General features: G+C 38.0%; 1 protein-coding gene across 1 annotated transcript in view; it reads left to right on the top strand.

Moving 5' to 3' along the window:
* Positions 1–16383, top strand: part of MRPS28 (mitochondrial ribosomal protein S28) — a 97221-nt gene that overhangs the window by 11248 nt on the left and 69590 nt on the right. Inside the window, exon 2 of the mRNA XM_036263767.1 lies at positions 7419–7600. Coding sequence (XP_036119660.1) covers positions 7419–7600 — 182 coding nt within the window. The remainder of the gene's footprint in view (positions 1–7418; positions 7601–16383) is intronic.

Genomic DNA, 16383 nt, shown 5'->3' with positions numbered 1-16383 from the left:
GGAAATTGACTGCCCTGCCTGCATTCTTTTAATTATGCCCCTTGTTTTCGGCTTTTCTTCTCATCCCAGCTCTGTAATTCCTGCAGGATTGAGTCTCCACCTTTCTTCAGAACAGATTGACTTCTTTTCACAGCGTCATCCTTCTGCATGTATTTCAGGGGCAGTTTCCTCCCTCTGCTTCATTAATTGCCACTCTTCCACGTGCTTTCTGTCCACCAGAACATTAAGCAATCTCTCGTATGCTTTTTGTCTCCATTCTGTTCTCTTCAGTATTGAGGGCTTCTAATTTTTTCATTCATTCTTTACCACCAATTAATGGGACTTCAGGAGAAAGAGGTAAATATAATTACTCACTCTGCCATCTTGAGCCACTAATCCATTTATTTTAATAACAGAACATTGTGATGAGCATCACATATGGGTTAGGGTGGAGGAAACAAAAGATGTTGCTGCACTGTTAATAGAAGGAAATAATTTTAAAATTACTTGTTGAAGATACACGTTAAATCTTGCTAACATGGGAGTAAAATGCACACATCATCCCATTATTTTTGTTGTTATTGTTTGTATTAAGAGAGCAGACTGGGTAGTATTTGTCTTCTATTTTTTTTTTTTTTATCCTCACCCGAGGACATTTTTCCATTTTTTGTTCAGGTAGAGTGGGAGGGAGAGAGAGGAACAGAGAGAGAGAGAGAAACATCGATGTGAAAGGAACACATCGAGTGGCTGCCACCCGCACAACCGACCAGGGCCAGGGACAAACTGCAACCGAGGTACGCGCCCTTAGCGGGAACCGAACCCGGGTCTCTCAGGACCGCAGGCCGACGCTCTAACAGCTGAGCCAAACCGGCCAGGGCTGTCTTCTATTTTTAATGTTTATTACTTTATAAAATCTTTTTTTATATTTTAGAATGTTTAAGAATCTCTACTATTAAAATTATAAGTATCCAGTTCTTTTATTTACAAATGGAAAGACAGAGCTCAAGAGAGGTTAAATGACTTATTCTAGAATTGTTAGCTATTTAATGGCTGAGTTGGTCACAGAACTTAGGTTTCCTAAGTGTGTCTGTTACTCTGCTGTACTGTTTTCTTCTTTTTAAGTTTTTAAATAATGCTTCTATTTTTTATCCTCTGAGGCAACTTTTATTTAAGAGTTACTGTTGAGTATATCATGTAGCTTTGAATATTAGGTATGGTACTCCTGTGTAAAATGAGGTAGTTGGGCTAGTTGATATCTCATATTTCCTTTAGCACAAATAGTCTCTGATCCCACGCTATAAATTAAATGCCCTCATATGCATGATAGTGATAATATATATGTGCTTAATATGTATTAAAACTTTAAATGTAGTATACATTTTTTGTGTTCTAGATTTTCTATAATAAAGAATATAAAGAAAAAATATTTTTTCCCTGGCTGTGTAGCTCAGTTGGTTAGACTGTTGTCCCAATATACCAAGGTTGTAGGTATGATTCCCAGTCAGGGAACATATAAGAAGCAATCCATGAATGCATCAATAAATGGAACTACATATTTCTCTCTCTCTCTCTCTCTCTCTCTCTCTCTCTCTCTCTCCCTCCCTCCCTCCCTCCCTTCCTCCCTCCCTCCTTCCCCCTCCTTCTTCCTCCTTCCCTTGTTTTCTCAAGTCAATAAAAAAGAGAAAGAAAAAATAGTTCTAGACAGAAACTATTACAGTTTGCATTGATGATACTTTTCTTTTGAGGAATTATATCTCTATAATGTCACTGTAAACCTGTGTGTAGATTTATGTAAGTATGTATGTGAATATGTGCACTGCTGTTTTTAGCTGCCTACCAGGAAGCCAGGGTTCCCTGAAATTTATGGGTTTCACAACCCAGTACGTGAAAGCTAACTTACCCACTTACTTCTCCAGCACTGCACTTGGCCTCCTCTTTGGCTCCCCTTCTCCTTACTCTCTCCAGTCAATTGGGTAGCAAGACCTTGCTGTACTATGTGGTAAATAGCTCTGTATCCTTTATTTTGTATTTCTATGGCCACTGCTTCAGTACTGGCCTTTTATCATCTCCTTCCTAGCTAATTGCAATAGCTTCTCAACAGGTTACCTTCTTTCTATTACTTCCTTCTCTGGTCCATCTTGTAAACTGCTCCTGAAGTCTCCTTTTTAAAATAAGGAATAAGCCCAGCTGATGTGGCTCAGTGGATTGAGCATTGTCTCATAGACTGAGAGGTCCCAGTTCCATTCCCAGTCAGGGCACATGCCTGGGTTGTGGGCTCAATCCCCAGAAGAGGGCATGAAGGAGGCAGCCAATCGGCGTTTCTCACATCAATGTTTCTATCCCTTCCTCTCCTAAAAAAATCAATAAAAACATATTAAAAAATAAATAAAACAAGGTACAAGTACTGTCACCCCATTAAAGCAAAACCTTTTTTTAATCACCACTACTTATAGGTTAATGTTTAACCCTCTTAGCCTGTGGTACAACACTCTTTATAGCCTAAATGAGGGTAGCAATTGTTTTCAACAACTTTTTGGACCCTAATCTCTATTGTCATGTTGTTTAACTGTGTATTCCCCTACCATTTCACAGATTTTCATATCAAGGCTAGAGTGGAGCTTGGTGCAAGACAGGCACTTAACACATCAAATATTCAACACATATTTGATGAATGAATGAATTAAAGTGGTGCTGTTTCCTACAGTTGTTATCCCTTTACCTTTCCCCATTCCACCTGGAGAGTCCTGTTCAATTTTTAGCCTTCAAAAGGGAAATAGTGCAGCAGATTAACAGGAATACTTAGGAAATCTGAGGTCTATGATCAGTTCTTAAAGGAGGCAGTCAACTCTAAGGTACCTGCTTTACCTATGATAGCTCTATAAATGAGATTTATAGCAGCGTTTTTCCATAACCGGGGTTAGACATTGCGCTCCATGATCCATCCTGCAGGTTACAGTGTGCCTACAGTCTGTGTCAGCATCATCAGGAGAGGAGCTAATAATGCTGGTTGTCAGCATGGATTGAGGGAGTTGCTACATTTATTATTTGTATTTAAAAATTTTTTTTTTCTTTATTGATTTTTAGAGAGAGAGTAAGGGAGAGGGAGAGAGAGATAGAAACATTGAAGAGAAAGAACATTGGTAGGCTGCCTCCTGCATGCCCCCCACTGGGGATTGGCCCACAACTTGGGCATGCGCCCTGACTGGGAATCGAACTAGTGACCTCCAGGTGCATGGGTTGACACTCAACCATTGAGCCACATAGGCCAGGCTACATTTATTATTTTTAGAAGCCATTTAACAAAGTAAATGAGGAATTCAAAGATAGTTCTAGACTGATTTTTGAAGGAGTGCTTTGTCTGATTATTTGATATAGTTTCCAAAAAAGGTAGAGTGAGTGTACAATTGAAAAGCAAATTCAGGTATTAATCCATGGGTCAACAGAATAGAGAGGCCAGAAATAAACCCACAATATAATGTCAATTAATTTATGACAAAGGAGCCAAGACTATATAATGGGGAAAGAACAGTCTCTTCAATAACTGATGTTTGGAAAACCTTACAGCCATGTGCAAAAGAATGAAACTGGACCACTCTCTTACACCATACACAAAACCTAACCCAAATGGAATAAAGACTTCAACATAAGACCTAACACCATAACACTCCTAAAAGAAAATAGGTGATAAGCTCCTTGACGTTAGTCTTGATGATCATTTTTTGAATCTGACAACAAAAGCAAATATAAACAAGTGGCACTCATCAAATTCAAATGCTTCTCATAGCAAAGGAAACCATCAACATAATAAATAGGCAACCTATTGAATGGCAGAAAATATTTGCAAATCATATACCTGGTAAGGGGTTAATGTCCAAAATATATGAAGAACTCAATAGCAAAAAACAAACAACTTGATTAAAAAATGAGCAGAAGGTCTGAATAGACATTTTTCCAAAGAAGACATATGGATGCCAACAAATATTTAAAAAGATGCTCAACATTACTAATTATCAGGGAAGTGTATATCAAAACCATAGTGAAATAACACCTCATACTTCACTTGTTAGAATGGCTGTTATCAAAAAGACAAGCAATAACAAGTGTTGGCGAGAATGTGGAGAAGAGGGAACCCTTGTGCTCTGTTGGTGGGATTGTAAATGGGAACAGCCACTATGGAAAACAGTGTGGAAGTTCCTCAAAAAATTAAAAATAGATCTATATGATCCAGCAATTCCACTTGTGTGTATTTGTCCAAAGAAAATGTAAACACTAACTTGTAAAGGTATATCACCCCAGTGTTCATTGCAGCATTTACAATAGCCAGGATGTGGAAGCAATCTAAGTATCCATTAGTAGATAAATGGATAAAGAAAATGTGGTATATTATTTGGCCATAAAAAAAGAAGGACATCTTATTTTTTGCTACAACACGGATGGACCTAGAGGGTATTAAGCTCAGTGAAATAAGTCAGAGAAAGACAAATAACAGTTGATCTCACTTACGTGTGAAATCTAAACAAACAAAACCCCTAAATTAAACAACCCTTCCCCTCAAGCTCATAGATACAGAGAACAGATTGGTGCTTACCAGAAGTAGACGGTGAGGCGAGGTGGGAAAATGGGTGAAGGGGTTAAAAGGTACAGACTTCCAGTTACAAAAAAATAAGTAAATCATGGGATGTAATATACAGCATGGTTACTTGTTAAAAACTGTATTGTATATTTGAAAGTTGTTAAGAGATTAGATCTTAAAAGTTCTCATCACAGGAAAAATTGGTAACTGTGGTGATGGATGTTAACTAGACTTACTGTGGTAATCATTTCTCAATATGTACAGATTTTGAATCATTCTGTTGTACACCTGAAACTAATATAATATGTCAATTACATCTCAATAAAAGTAATTATTCATAATTTTATAAAGTTTATAATGTGATATATGTTCACAACAGATTTACTAAGAATCTCAAGAGATATTTTTATTTTATTGTTATAATTTTTTTAACATTGACATTTTTTTTTTCTTTATTGATTTTTAGAGAGAGAGGAAGGAAGAGGGAGAGAGAGACAGGAACATCGAAGAGATAGAACATCGATTGGCCGCCTCCTGCATGCCCCCCACTGGGAATTGGGCCCACAACCTGGACATGTGCCCTGACTGGGAATCGAACCAGTGACTCTTGGTGCATGGATTGACGTCCAACCATTGAACGACACTGGCCGGGCTGGCATTGAAAGTTTTTAAATTTGTTTTTATTTTAAAGAGGTTTACAAAACCTTATTAAGTATCCACAAAACATTATTCTGCAATGTTTGTGGATACTTAATGTTAGAACTGTTACTTATACTCTAACATTCATCCTTGCTGTTTTGGGGAATTTTTTTCAAACGTACTGATTTGACAACTTTGAAAAGTGATTAATATAGTTCAAATATATACCCACCTCAGAAAGATGTGTAACTTGGGAAAATATTCATTAAATGACAGGTGGTACTACTTTAATGGAAGATAATGAATAACTAAATGTTGACTTCATGCTTTTTTTTTTTTTTTAGCAATAATGGGCCTTTTCTTGCCCATGTTTCTTCCCCTCCCCCCTTTTTAATTGAATTTATTGGGATGACACTGGCTAACAAAATGATACAGGTTTCAGATGCACAATTCCACAACATATTATCTATGCACTGTACTGTGTGTTCACCACCCCAACAAGAGATCTTTTAAATCATTGAGAACACTGAATATTTTTATTTTCTGAGACTTCAGGGGAAATACCATTTACTGTCATACTAATCTTAGCTCAAACATCTCTTTACAGTAATAAAGGAGATTGTTGTTTTAGGAGCAGGCCCTAGTGATGGCTGAATTATTTTGAATAAATGTTTAACTATTGGATTTACTGCTGTATCTTCCTGTCATCTAAGGCTGTTTTATTTAGACCATGGCTTCAATTGAAAGTCTTCCAAAGAAAAACAGAGGGAAGGGCAGGGATAGGGAGGGGGAGGAAGGGGAGCAGAGGGAGAAGCTATTAACCACAGGGGAGGGGTCATGTGAAAGTAAGTCTTCAGGAAAAGTGGGAAGGACCATGTCTGACAGAGTAGGATGAGACCCTCCAGCTGATGCTCTGTCTGCTCTTCCCGTGACCAGTGCTCTTCTCAGCTGCTCCAGTGGCAGCTGCTGTGGCTGACTTCATGGCTTCCACCAGAGGATCAGAGTAGTTGCTCTTGTCACTGGTGACTTACTTTGCATTACCTGTAGAGGACAACTCATAGCTACATCTGTGTTGAGCCTGTAAAATTTGTTTTATCATTGGCTCTCTGCAAAAAAGAACTATTTTCCTCAAGATGCTTGATTATGGACTATTAATATTATACTGTGTAGAGTTATAAATCTAGTATTATGGCTCAAAGCATTAATATTTCTGGCTACCTTTAGCTCTTTTAGGCATCTAGGTCTACTAACTTGTCTTTGGTTTGGATCGACCTCTGTGTGCTGAGGATTCCTTCCCAGTGTTTCAGCCCACTGAGACAAACCCATCACCACAAGCACTCCAGCCTTTGAGGGACTTGGCATCAGCCAAAAACATGTTGACTTTTTTTTTTTTTTAAATCCTCACCTGAGGATATTTTTCCATTGATTTTCAGATAGAGAGGGAGGGAGAGAGGGAGGGAGGGAGGGAGAGAGGGAGGGAGGGAGGGAGGGAGGGAGCGAGAGAAACATTGATGTGAGAGAGACACACTGATTAGTTGACTCCTGCATGACCCAGACTAGGGTTGGGGATTGAACCGCAACTGAGGTGCGTGCCCTGGACTGGAATCAAACCTGCGACTCTTTGGTCTGAGGGATGGTACTCTAACTGCTGAGCCAAACTGACCAGGGCTGTTGGACTTTCTTTTTTTTGAAGCATAGGTCATAAACTGTTGGTCCATGGGCCATAATGTGTTTTTCCAGACTTAGAAAATGAAAAATTTCTTTACAACATGTAAACATTTAAAAATTGGAAGTTTTACATTAATATATGTATTTATGGCTTTTTGTGGAAAATCAAAAGATGTGGCAGCACTGGACTAGTGACAGCTGGAGCTGAGTAGCGGCTGTCCCTTAGACCTGCACACACTCTTTTGCTCACCAAGTCCCCCCCCCCCCCCCAGCCTGCATTCAGGTTTGTCCTCCGGGAGTACTGCACACTATCCCATACCAAGTGCAGATGCCTAATTTTCTCTGGCTCCTCTTCATGAAGAAAAGGGAGAAAAAATTGATGAGTATACCTGGCTTTTGAAAGCAAAATCCCATGTAAATATCTTTTATTATTGTTACAAAATGTAAATATACAACAAACTGACTTTAAGCATTTTTTCCTGTTAGACTTTATTATACCCACTACAGTATACCTTTATATTTGAATTATATGCATATAAATATCTCTTATTATATTTAGGGCTCTCTGAAAAGTGTGGAATCCTTTGCGTCTATGCTGAGACATTCTCCTCTTACCCAGATGGGACCTGCCAAAGATAAAGTGGTCATTGGACGAATCTTTCATATTGTGGAGAAGGATCTTTATATAGATTTTGGCGGCAAGTTTCATTGTGTGTGTAAAAGACCAGAAGTGGATGGAGAGTAAGTAGAATCATTTCCAAGTGCTTTAATGGTGTTCATAAAAATTGAGATACCTCAAAAGTATTATTGGACTTTAGTTGGTGGTTTTTGAAAAGACAGGAAATATGGTTGTTTCTCTTCATAATGTTGGTTAGCCAAGTTGGGCCAGATTCATGTCTTCTCAAAGCAGTGAGAATAGTTTTAGGGAAGTGTTGAATGTTCATCCTTTGTTTTCCCAAATGATAAACAACAGTCAAGGCTTAAGCCCTACTGCTCTCTGGATCTACAATCAAGTGGTTATTTCTAACAGTATACTAAAGGGAGTGGTTCACTGCAGCCAGGATTGAACCCGACTGGCTAGTTACTTTCTTCCTTACCTACCTTTGTGTGCACATACACTGATGCCTATAGATACAACTACAGCTTTATTTCTACAGACAGTTTTCTTCTGAGAAAAACTTTCTAACTTAGCCAATTCCTTGTTGTCCATTTTCAATTTATCATGGAAGGAAGGGTTATACTCTTCACAGAATGTTTATCAGATCTCTTGATTTCTTCATGTAGAAATGCTTAGGCACTTTCTAAAACCCTTCTCTGGGTCTCTTACATCTCTTGTCACTTAGCTTTGAAGTATGCTGATTTGATACTTTCTATAATACTTTTAATTACTGTTTCAGTTACTTTGCTCCTCCACCTGTATCCAAAACAAAATTTGTGGGTGGGAAATATTTTATTCAGATCTTACCTGTAATCTTTATCATTGGTGGAAGGATGATAACACCAAATGGAAGGTAATGAGATCTAGCTGGGACTCTGCTCTCCTTTGCATACCTTACATGTTTAGATTATGTGACCAGATTCAACAGTTTACTGGGCTGGACACATGTTTGCTCTCTGCCTTCACGATGTCAGGTTTCTGACTGCACAGATTCTGAGTCTCAAAATGGCAGATTCTACTTTGGTACATTTATTTAAATGATTCTACATAAGATGTACATATTTATATAATTTGTTTATTATTCATCAGCCTCACCTTTTTTACCCCTTTTGAGAACCATTTTTTCTCTTTATTTAGACTTGTGTGTAGTTGAATCTATTCTACTCTAGGATAACTTAAAGATTAAATGCAATGAAAACTCAAATTTAATAAAATACGCAGCTTAGCAAAATGATTAAATTTTTTTTATTATTTCTTTCAATAAATTCAATGGCATTTCAAACTTAGAGTAACGATAAGAATCAGAAATCATTTTGGTTGACTCAATATCCTAATTAGCAAGGTAAAACCTTTTAATAAGTTCCATAACTTTTTTGGTTTAATATTAGCTGCTGATTGTAGTTTAAAGAAACAGTGTTTAGCCTTTGTCCCGAGAAGCTCTGGAGTTGTGCAGAAAAGCTTCCGCAATTGCTCTGTAGTAGAGGGGAAGTTGGACCCTAATCAGAGCAGCTCTGCATTCATTGTTAAAGTGTGTTTGGGGAGTGGTGGTGGGTATTTCTACTACAAAAAAGTAAAATGTTTGAAAAACATTTTTAAAAGAAAAATTAGCTCTAGAAACACACTATATTAATAACAACGCTCAGAATGTAAACTGTAGTATTTAAGCATGCTCAGTAGTATGATCTAGTTATTGTGAATTGCAAAATAGAAATATAAGTAAATTTAGAGATTTTAGAGGTATGAATGGGGTGTAATTCTTATGGTACCAACCTCAAAAGTTGTAACCATTGTATATATATTTTTTTCATATCAGCTTGTGACTTGAAATCAGAAATAAGATTGTAACAAGTCAGAATGCCTCTGGCACTAAGTTCTGGTAATTCAATAAATTAACCAACTTGCTGAATTAATTAGCATTCTCTTCTAGCTACTTGTTAAAACCCATTGCTGATATCAGCACGACCTGGACAATTAGAAAGTAGTCATCCTCTGCTAGACCTGGGCACTTTTGCTTCTTCCATTTGAGGTATATGTTTAGCAGAAGCTAGTTGTGTTTGTTCCAAAACGTGTTTATATTCTTGTTAACTAGTTTATTTGATTATTGCCTAAACTAATAAAATATGAGTACAGAAAGGGTTTTTGTTTTTATGAAAGATAATTTTTGGAAAGATTCCATTAAGGAGAGATTTTGTTTTTAAACAAAAATTATTGAATTAGTTTCAGCAAGTAAACCATAAAGATTGGGGGGGGGGGGTAGGGAGGAGGTGGTGTCAGACAAATCTGGAAGGAATTGCTTTCCCAATGTCCTTCTGTTCCTGTTTTGCATTAAAGTGACTGCCCCTGGCCATGGCAGACATTGTAGTGGGGGATTGCTTGTGTAAGGAGGTCAGTGCCCAGCCCCAGTGAATGGACCTCTACTCAGCAAGAGGGCCTGGCCCTATATCAGAACACTTGCATTAATTGCTAAGTTGATGTCTTTACAGTATATGGGTGAGCTTTTTTTAAATCCTCACCTGAGGATATTTTTCCATTTTTGTTCAGATGGAGTGGGAGAGACGGAGAGAGAGAAACATTGATGTGAGAGAGACATATTGACTGGTTGCCTCCCACATGACCCTGACCAGGGCCCAGGACAAACTGCAACTGAGGTACGTGCCCTTGACTGGAATCAAACTCGAGACTCATTGGTCCACAGGCCAACGCTCTAACTGCTGAGCCAAACCGGCTAGGGCTGGGTGTACTTTTTAATGCGTCCTCATTTAAACTTACTTTTCCATGAACCAACCTATGAGTCAGAGAGTGTCTCCTATGACTTAAAAATATAAAGCTCTTTGCCCATCACGTGAAGCTTTCTGCGTCTTTCTTTAGACATTGTTTCTTTTGTCAGTAATACTGCATACAATTTCCCAAAATTTGTCCTAGACCCTTTTCCATCTAATAATCATGATAGCTAGGTTTTTGAAAATCTACATTGACACTTTATGTATATTATCTGATTTATTCCTCCTAAGAAGCTTAGAAAGTAGAAACTATTACCACCACTTACCAAATGAAGAAAACGAGTCTCTGAGCGTAAAGTATTCCAGGCTCACAACGGCTCTTTACCAAGGTAGGGACTCAGACCTAGAGCTGTGTGTAACCATTGCTGTGAATTGTCTCTTCACTCTGAAGTGCTGCTCTCTAAATCCTACCATACAGAGTGCTTAATGTCTCAAAAACCTCCTTAAGTACTCTCACATATGGATCAATTTTATACCAGGGACGCTGAAGGTATGTGCTAGCGAAGCTCTATGGAGGTCTGATAAAGAATGGTAGGTCACCTACTATAACGTCTTTAGTTATTGGTGTCCATGGTTATGATACACCATGGCCCTTGGTATGGTATTCATAGTGTGTTTGGATAGTGTTACCACCAATTAGCTAATGGCAGGTCCAGGTTTTGTTTCAGAATGGATGTGTTATCATGATGACAGTGATACCTGTGGTTACAAGAACTGGTTATTGTCTGACTGTGATTGGTAGCTTAGAGTCAGCATCCCTGCTGTTATTTGGGAATGATATATTTCAAAAAAGTTTATTCTGCAAAGAGTAGAAAGTTGACTCTTTATAGATGTAATATTTAATTTTTAATTCTTTGATTGATTCCTTTTATAAAATTGGTCATCTACTATCCTTGAACCTTATTAGACCTAAAATAGTTTAACCTGGATTTTTTTGTCTTTATTTTTGATGACGAAAGTCATAATTATAAACATTAATTTTTATATTGTATCATAGTTAAAATATATAGAATTATTGCTCCTTAACCACATAACCCCCACTTATGTAGTTTTGTATTTCACCTTTGTGTGTCATCTTTCTGCTGTTGCACCTGTGTTTGCATTTTTAGCTTAGACCTCTCATTTCTTCTTCTAATATTCTGAATTCTGAATATTTGTTGTGCTTAAAATAAGAACAAATAGTGTTTGAGTAAGAAATTCAGTCTCTTTTCTAGGTAAGTGTATATACTTCAGTACCTGAACTTCAGTATGTGTTTTGTTAGCTCCAACAGTCCTCAGAACACATATCAGAACAGTGTGTGTTAAACAATCAGGTGCTGAGTGTCTTGGACATGAGCAGTTCTTGTGGTTGAGACCTTAATACCTCCAGCAGGAACAGTAGTGAAAATGAGATGGGATTATTGAATCTCAAGTACTACCTGAGGTGGTACCAGTTCTTACAATGAATTTGTAAATAAATCAGTAAATTTCTAATGCCACCTGTGTGTTTAATGCTAGCATGTATAGATTAAAGACAGTATCTGCTCTTGGGGAGGTAATGATTTAGTCGTGGAGATAGAGGAGTGAACATACATAACACTGTACAGGTTCTGTATCCTGGGTTCCATAGGAGTTTGGAGAAGAGGGAATTGATGAATCTCTCAGTCAGAAAGTTTCCCAGAGTAACTAATAGGGGATGGATGATGGTAGGAGATAGAAGTGTGGGAAATGGGAGGGAGCCGCAGTTGCAGAATACTTAGTGAGAGAGAGCCTGGCTCTGCTGGGAACTCAGGTGCTTCTTAGTTTAAGTTTAGGAGGAACAATGGGAGAATGGAGAGATGGCGGGAGCTAGGGTCTTCGGGATTTATATGACATTCTAAAAAAAATGGAGCTTGACCCAGTGATCCCACTTCTAGGAATATACCCTAAGAAGCATAAAACACCAATAAGAAAGAATATATGTACCCCCATCTTTGTAGCAGCACTATTTACAATCGGTAAGATCTGAAAACAGCCCAAGTGTCCATCAGTAGACGAATGGATCAAAAAGCTGTGGTACATATACACAATGGAGTACTACGCAGCGGTAAGAAAGAAAGATCTCTTATCCTTTGAGACTACGTGGAGGGACCTGGAAAGTATCATCCTAAGTGAAACAAGCCAAACAGAGAAAGACAAATTTCATATGATCTCACTGATTTGTGGAATATAATGAACATAACAGTTTGAGGAATGGGGTAGTCCCAGAGACGTGGAAGTGGGGTACAGACTGACAATCCCCTAAGGAGTGGGAAGGTGGGGGAGGGATGAACCACAGAACTTATACGCATGTATGCATGAACAGTGGACATGGACAACAATCTGGGGAAGGGGCAGGGAGGGGAGGGGGAGGGGGGAATCAGTGGGGGAAAAAAGGAGAATCATCTGTAACAAAAATTAATCAATAAAAAATAAATAAATAAATAAATAAATAAAATAAAATAAATGGAGCTTTATTTTGAAAGCAGGAAAGAGCCATTCAAATACTGTAACAGGTGACATGGACCAGGTTTGTGTTTCAGGCAGTGAATTCTGGCAGTGGAACATACATTGAAAGAATGAAACTGGAGTTAGGGAGGCCAGTAAAGAAGCTTCTGGAAAGAAATGATGAGAACATGAATTATGCCTGAGAGTCAGGAAAGGAGACTTTCATTAGCAGTTTAGGGGACAGAGGACCAGGTCTTGGTGACTGAGTAATTGTGGGTCATGAGGTGGATGGAATGATGTTTGGTTTCAGACGTGAATGACTGTGGATGGTAAGTTGGGTTGTATTCATATTTTTGCCAGCTTTGAAAATAAAAAGTTAAAATGCCCAGAGTTAGATTGTTTTGATTCTCTCTTTCCCACTCATGGTCATTATACTTATGATTACTATCAGTTAGAAACATTTCTCTTTTTACTGCAATACAAAATCCTTGTGGTTAAACCATGCTTATCTTTTTGACTAAAGAGCCAAATTCTCTAAATCTTTTAAATTGTATTTTAATTTTGATTTTTCATGAAGGGTATACATTTCTGTAAAGTCCTGAAGTCCAGTTTTATAAGTAAAGTCCATTCATTTATTAATGTGTTCATAAAGGTTACATCTTTTAAAGCATTATTTCTACACTGGCATCTCTGTCACAACACATGTGATTGACAGCTCTGAAAAATCTAAGAGTTTCAAAACAAGCATGATTGGCAGTTATAAGATAACTAGCACAGGCACTGAATGTTATTTGTACTTTTGTTTGACACCAAGGTGGAATAAACAAGCTGATTTCCCAGTCTTTGTTTCTATTTCAGGTTGTGTGATATGTAGGGTCAAATGAAGAGTGGATGGGTACTGAATGTTTCAAAAACTAGTTTTCAAGGTGTATTGGTGGGGGAAAAGAGAAAATAAGAATTTATATGAAGTGGTTCTTTTTATTCCAGCGAATATGGTGCATAATTAAAAAGTGTGCTTGCTTTTCTACCCTGGCCAGTTTTGCTCAGCGGTTAGAATGTTGGCCCATGGATCAAAGAGTTGTGGGTTCAATTCTGGTCAAGGGCACGTACCTCGGTTGTGGTTCGTCCCTGGCCCTGGTCAAGGTCATGCAGGAGGCAACCAGTCCATGTGTCCCTCTCATGTCGATGTTTCTCTCTCCCTCCTCCCTCCTCCTCTATCTGATGATAAATGGAAAATATCCTTGGGTGAGGATTAAAAAAAAAAAAAAGTGTGCTTGTTTTTCAGTAAATTACTGATTGAAGATCGTTCTGTTAGATTTTTTAACAGATCTCTGATTAAGAATATGTATAGCCCTGGCCGGTTTGGCTCAACAGTTAGAGTGTCGGCCTGCGGTCCAGAGAGACCCAAGTTCGGTTCCCGCTAAGGGCACGTACCTCGGTTGCTGTTTGTCCCCGGCCCTGGTTGGGTCGTGCGGGTGGCAGCCACTCGATGTGTCCCTTTCACGTCGATGTTTCTTTCTCTCCCTCCCGCTCTATCTGAACAAAAAATGAAAAAATGTCCTCAGGTGAGGATAAAAAAAAAAAAAAGAATATGTATAAATATAAAATATGATCTCAGGAGTATTCTGAGTTATGAAACATTTATATTTCAGTCTCTGAATAGCATTAGACTAAAAAAGATAAACAAATAAACAAATAATAAAACCTGAGCTCATAGATACAGGGAACAGATTACTGGTTGCCAGAGGGGGTGGGGGGCAAAATGAGTGAAGGGGGGCAAAATGAGTGAAGGAGGTCAAAAGATACAAATTTCTAGTTATAAAATAAATACTATATTTTATATTTGACAGTAGCTAAGAGAGTAGATATTAAAAGTTCTCATTACAAGAGAAAATTTCTTGTGTAACTATGATGACAGATGGTAACTAGACTTATTATGGTGGTCATTTTGCAATATGTATAAACATGGAATCATTACATTGTATACCTGAGACTAATATAATGTTATATGTCAATTATACCTCTATACATAAGTTTTAAAAAATAATAGCATTAGAGGTTCCTCCTCTAGGATATATGGCATAGCAATGTTTTATTGGATTGATTTGTTCTACTGGATTCTGTTTGACATGCAAAGTTGATTTTCTTCATGTAGCATGTTCACATATGTACAGCTGTATTATCCCAGAGATTGTGTAATTTTATATGTCTAGTAAGTTTGCCTTATATGCCTTCCCAGGACTGTAAAGGTTAAAAGTGAATCTGGAAACTACTATGGTGGCTGCTTGTTAAGGAATGCAAGCAATTAAGTGTTCCCACAAAAGCTTTGAAGTTAATATCTTAATAGGACAAAGAGGAGAAAAAGTCAAGGCTGCACTCCTACAATTGGTTCAGGCTGTAGTTCTATTGACTTAAGAATAGATTTTTTTTTTTTTTAATTAAAAGCTATCTTAATAGAAAGTGTGAGTTCTGTTTTAGTTTATAGAATTTTGTATTAATTTAGATTGCCACTTGATAACATTTAGAGACTTTCAGGGACCCAGAATTACAGCAAGTATTTTGTAATTTGTGATTAATAATAATAAGAATAATAGCTAACATTTGTTGAGCACTCTCTATGCTAGGCACTTTGCTAAGAAATTTGCAAGCATTATTTTCTTTAATCTTTACTACTCTAAGGTATATACTGTTAGAATCCTTATTGAAAAACACTAAGGAGAGAATGGCTTACAGCCTTTTAAGAAACTTACCTAAGGACAGCGGCTAGTAAGTTAGCAAACCTGAGACAGTGTAGCTTTAAGTCCATATTGTTAACCACTACTTTATGGGAATCAAGTACACTTCCAGGGTGTGTGTATGTATGATTTGTTAATTTTCTCAGCAAATATTTATTAAGTATCTTAATTACAGTGTCCTGAATGCAGTGTAGAAGGATTGCATACCATCTTTAGGAGGAAAGCTACATGGTGCACCGTAACACAGAGGAATACATGAGTAAATACCTAAATGAATGATATGGTCAGGCATACAGGTGTTCAAAGGATAAAGAAGCTAGAGAAATGACAGTTGAAATATTTTATAAACCCACCAAAAAAGGGCCTTCTCAAATAAATGGAACTTCAGCTAGATTCTGAAGGCAAGGGAAGAGGTGTTGGGAGATAGAGAATGACAGGACAGGTGTGAGCAAGCCTGAGATTTGAGAGAGAGCGTGGCGGGCTTGTATGAGTCATCTACATCTGTGTAACTTATTATCTAAAACCTAGGAGCTTACAACAGTAAGCATTATCTCTCATAAAGGCCATCAGAAGTCCAAGAGTGTTTTAGCTGGACAGTTCTGCCTCAGGGTTTTGCCTAAGCTTCAGGCAAGATATTGGCCAGGGCTATAGTCATCTGAAGGCTCTGTGGGGTTAGAGGATTTGTTTCCAAGGTGGCTCCCAACATGCTGGCTGCGGCAGGAGGCCTCAGTTCCTTGTCACATGGGCCTCCTCAGTGGGCTTCTTGAGTGTCCTCAGGACATAGCAGTTAGCTTTTCCCAGACTGAGTCATCTAAGAGAGAGAGAGTGAGCTTGGGGCATTTGTGATGTCTTTTATTACCTAGTCACACATTGTCACTTCTGCCATATTGTATTCATTAGGAGCAA

This window comes from Molossus molossus, unplaced genomic scaffold (genome assembly GCF_014108415.1).
Source record: "Molossus molossus isolate mMolMol1 unplaced genomic scaffold, mMolMol1.p scaffold_m16_p_16, whole genome shotgun sequence".
Lineage (NCBI taxonomy): Eukaryota > Metazoa > Chordata > Mammalia > Chiroptera > Molossidae > Molossus > Molossus molossus.
This window is presented reverse-complemented; position numbering and strand designations above follow the sequence as displayed.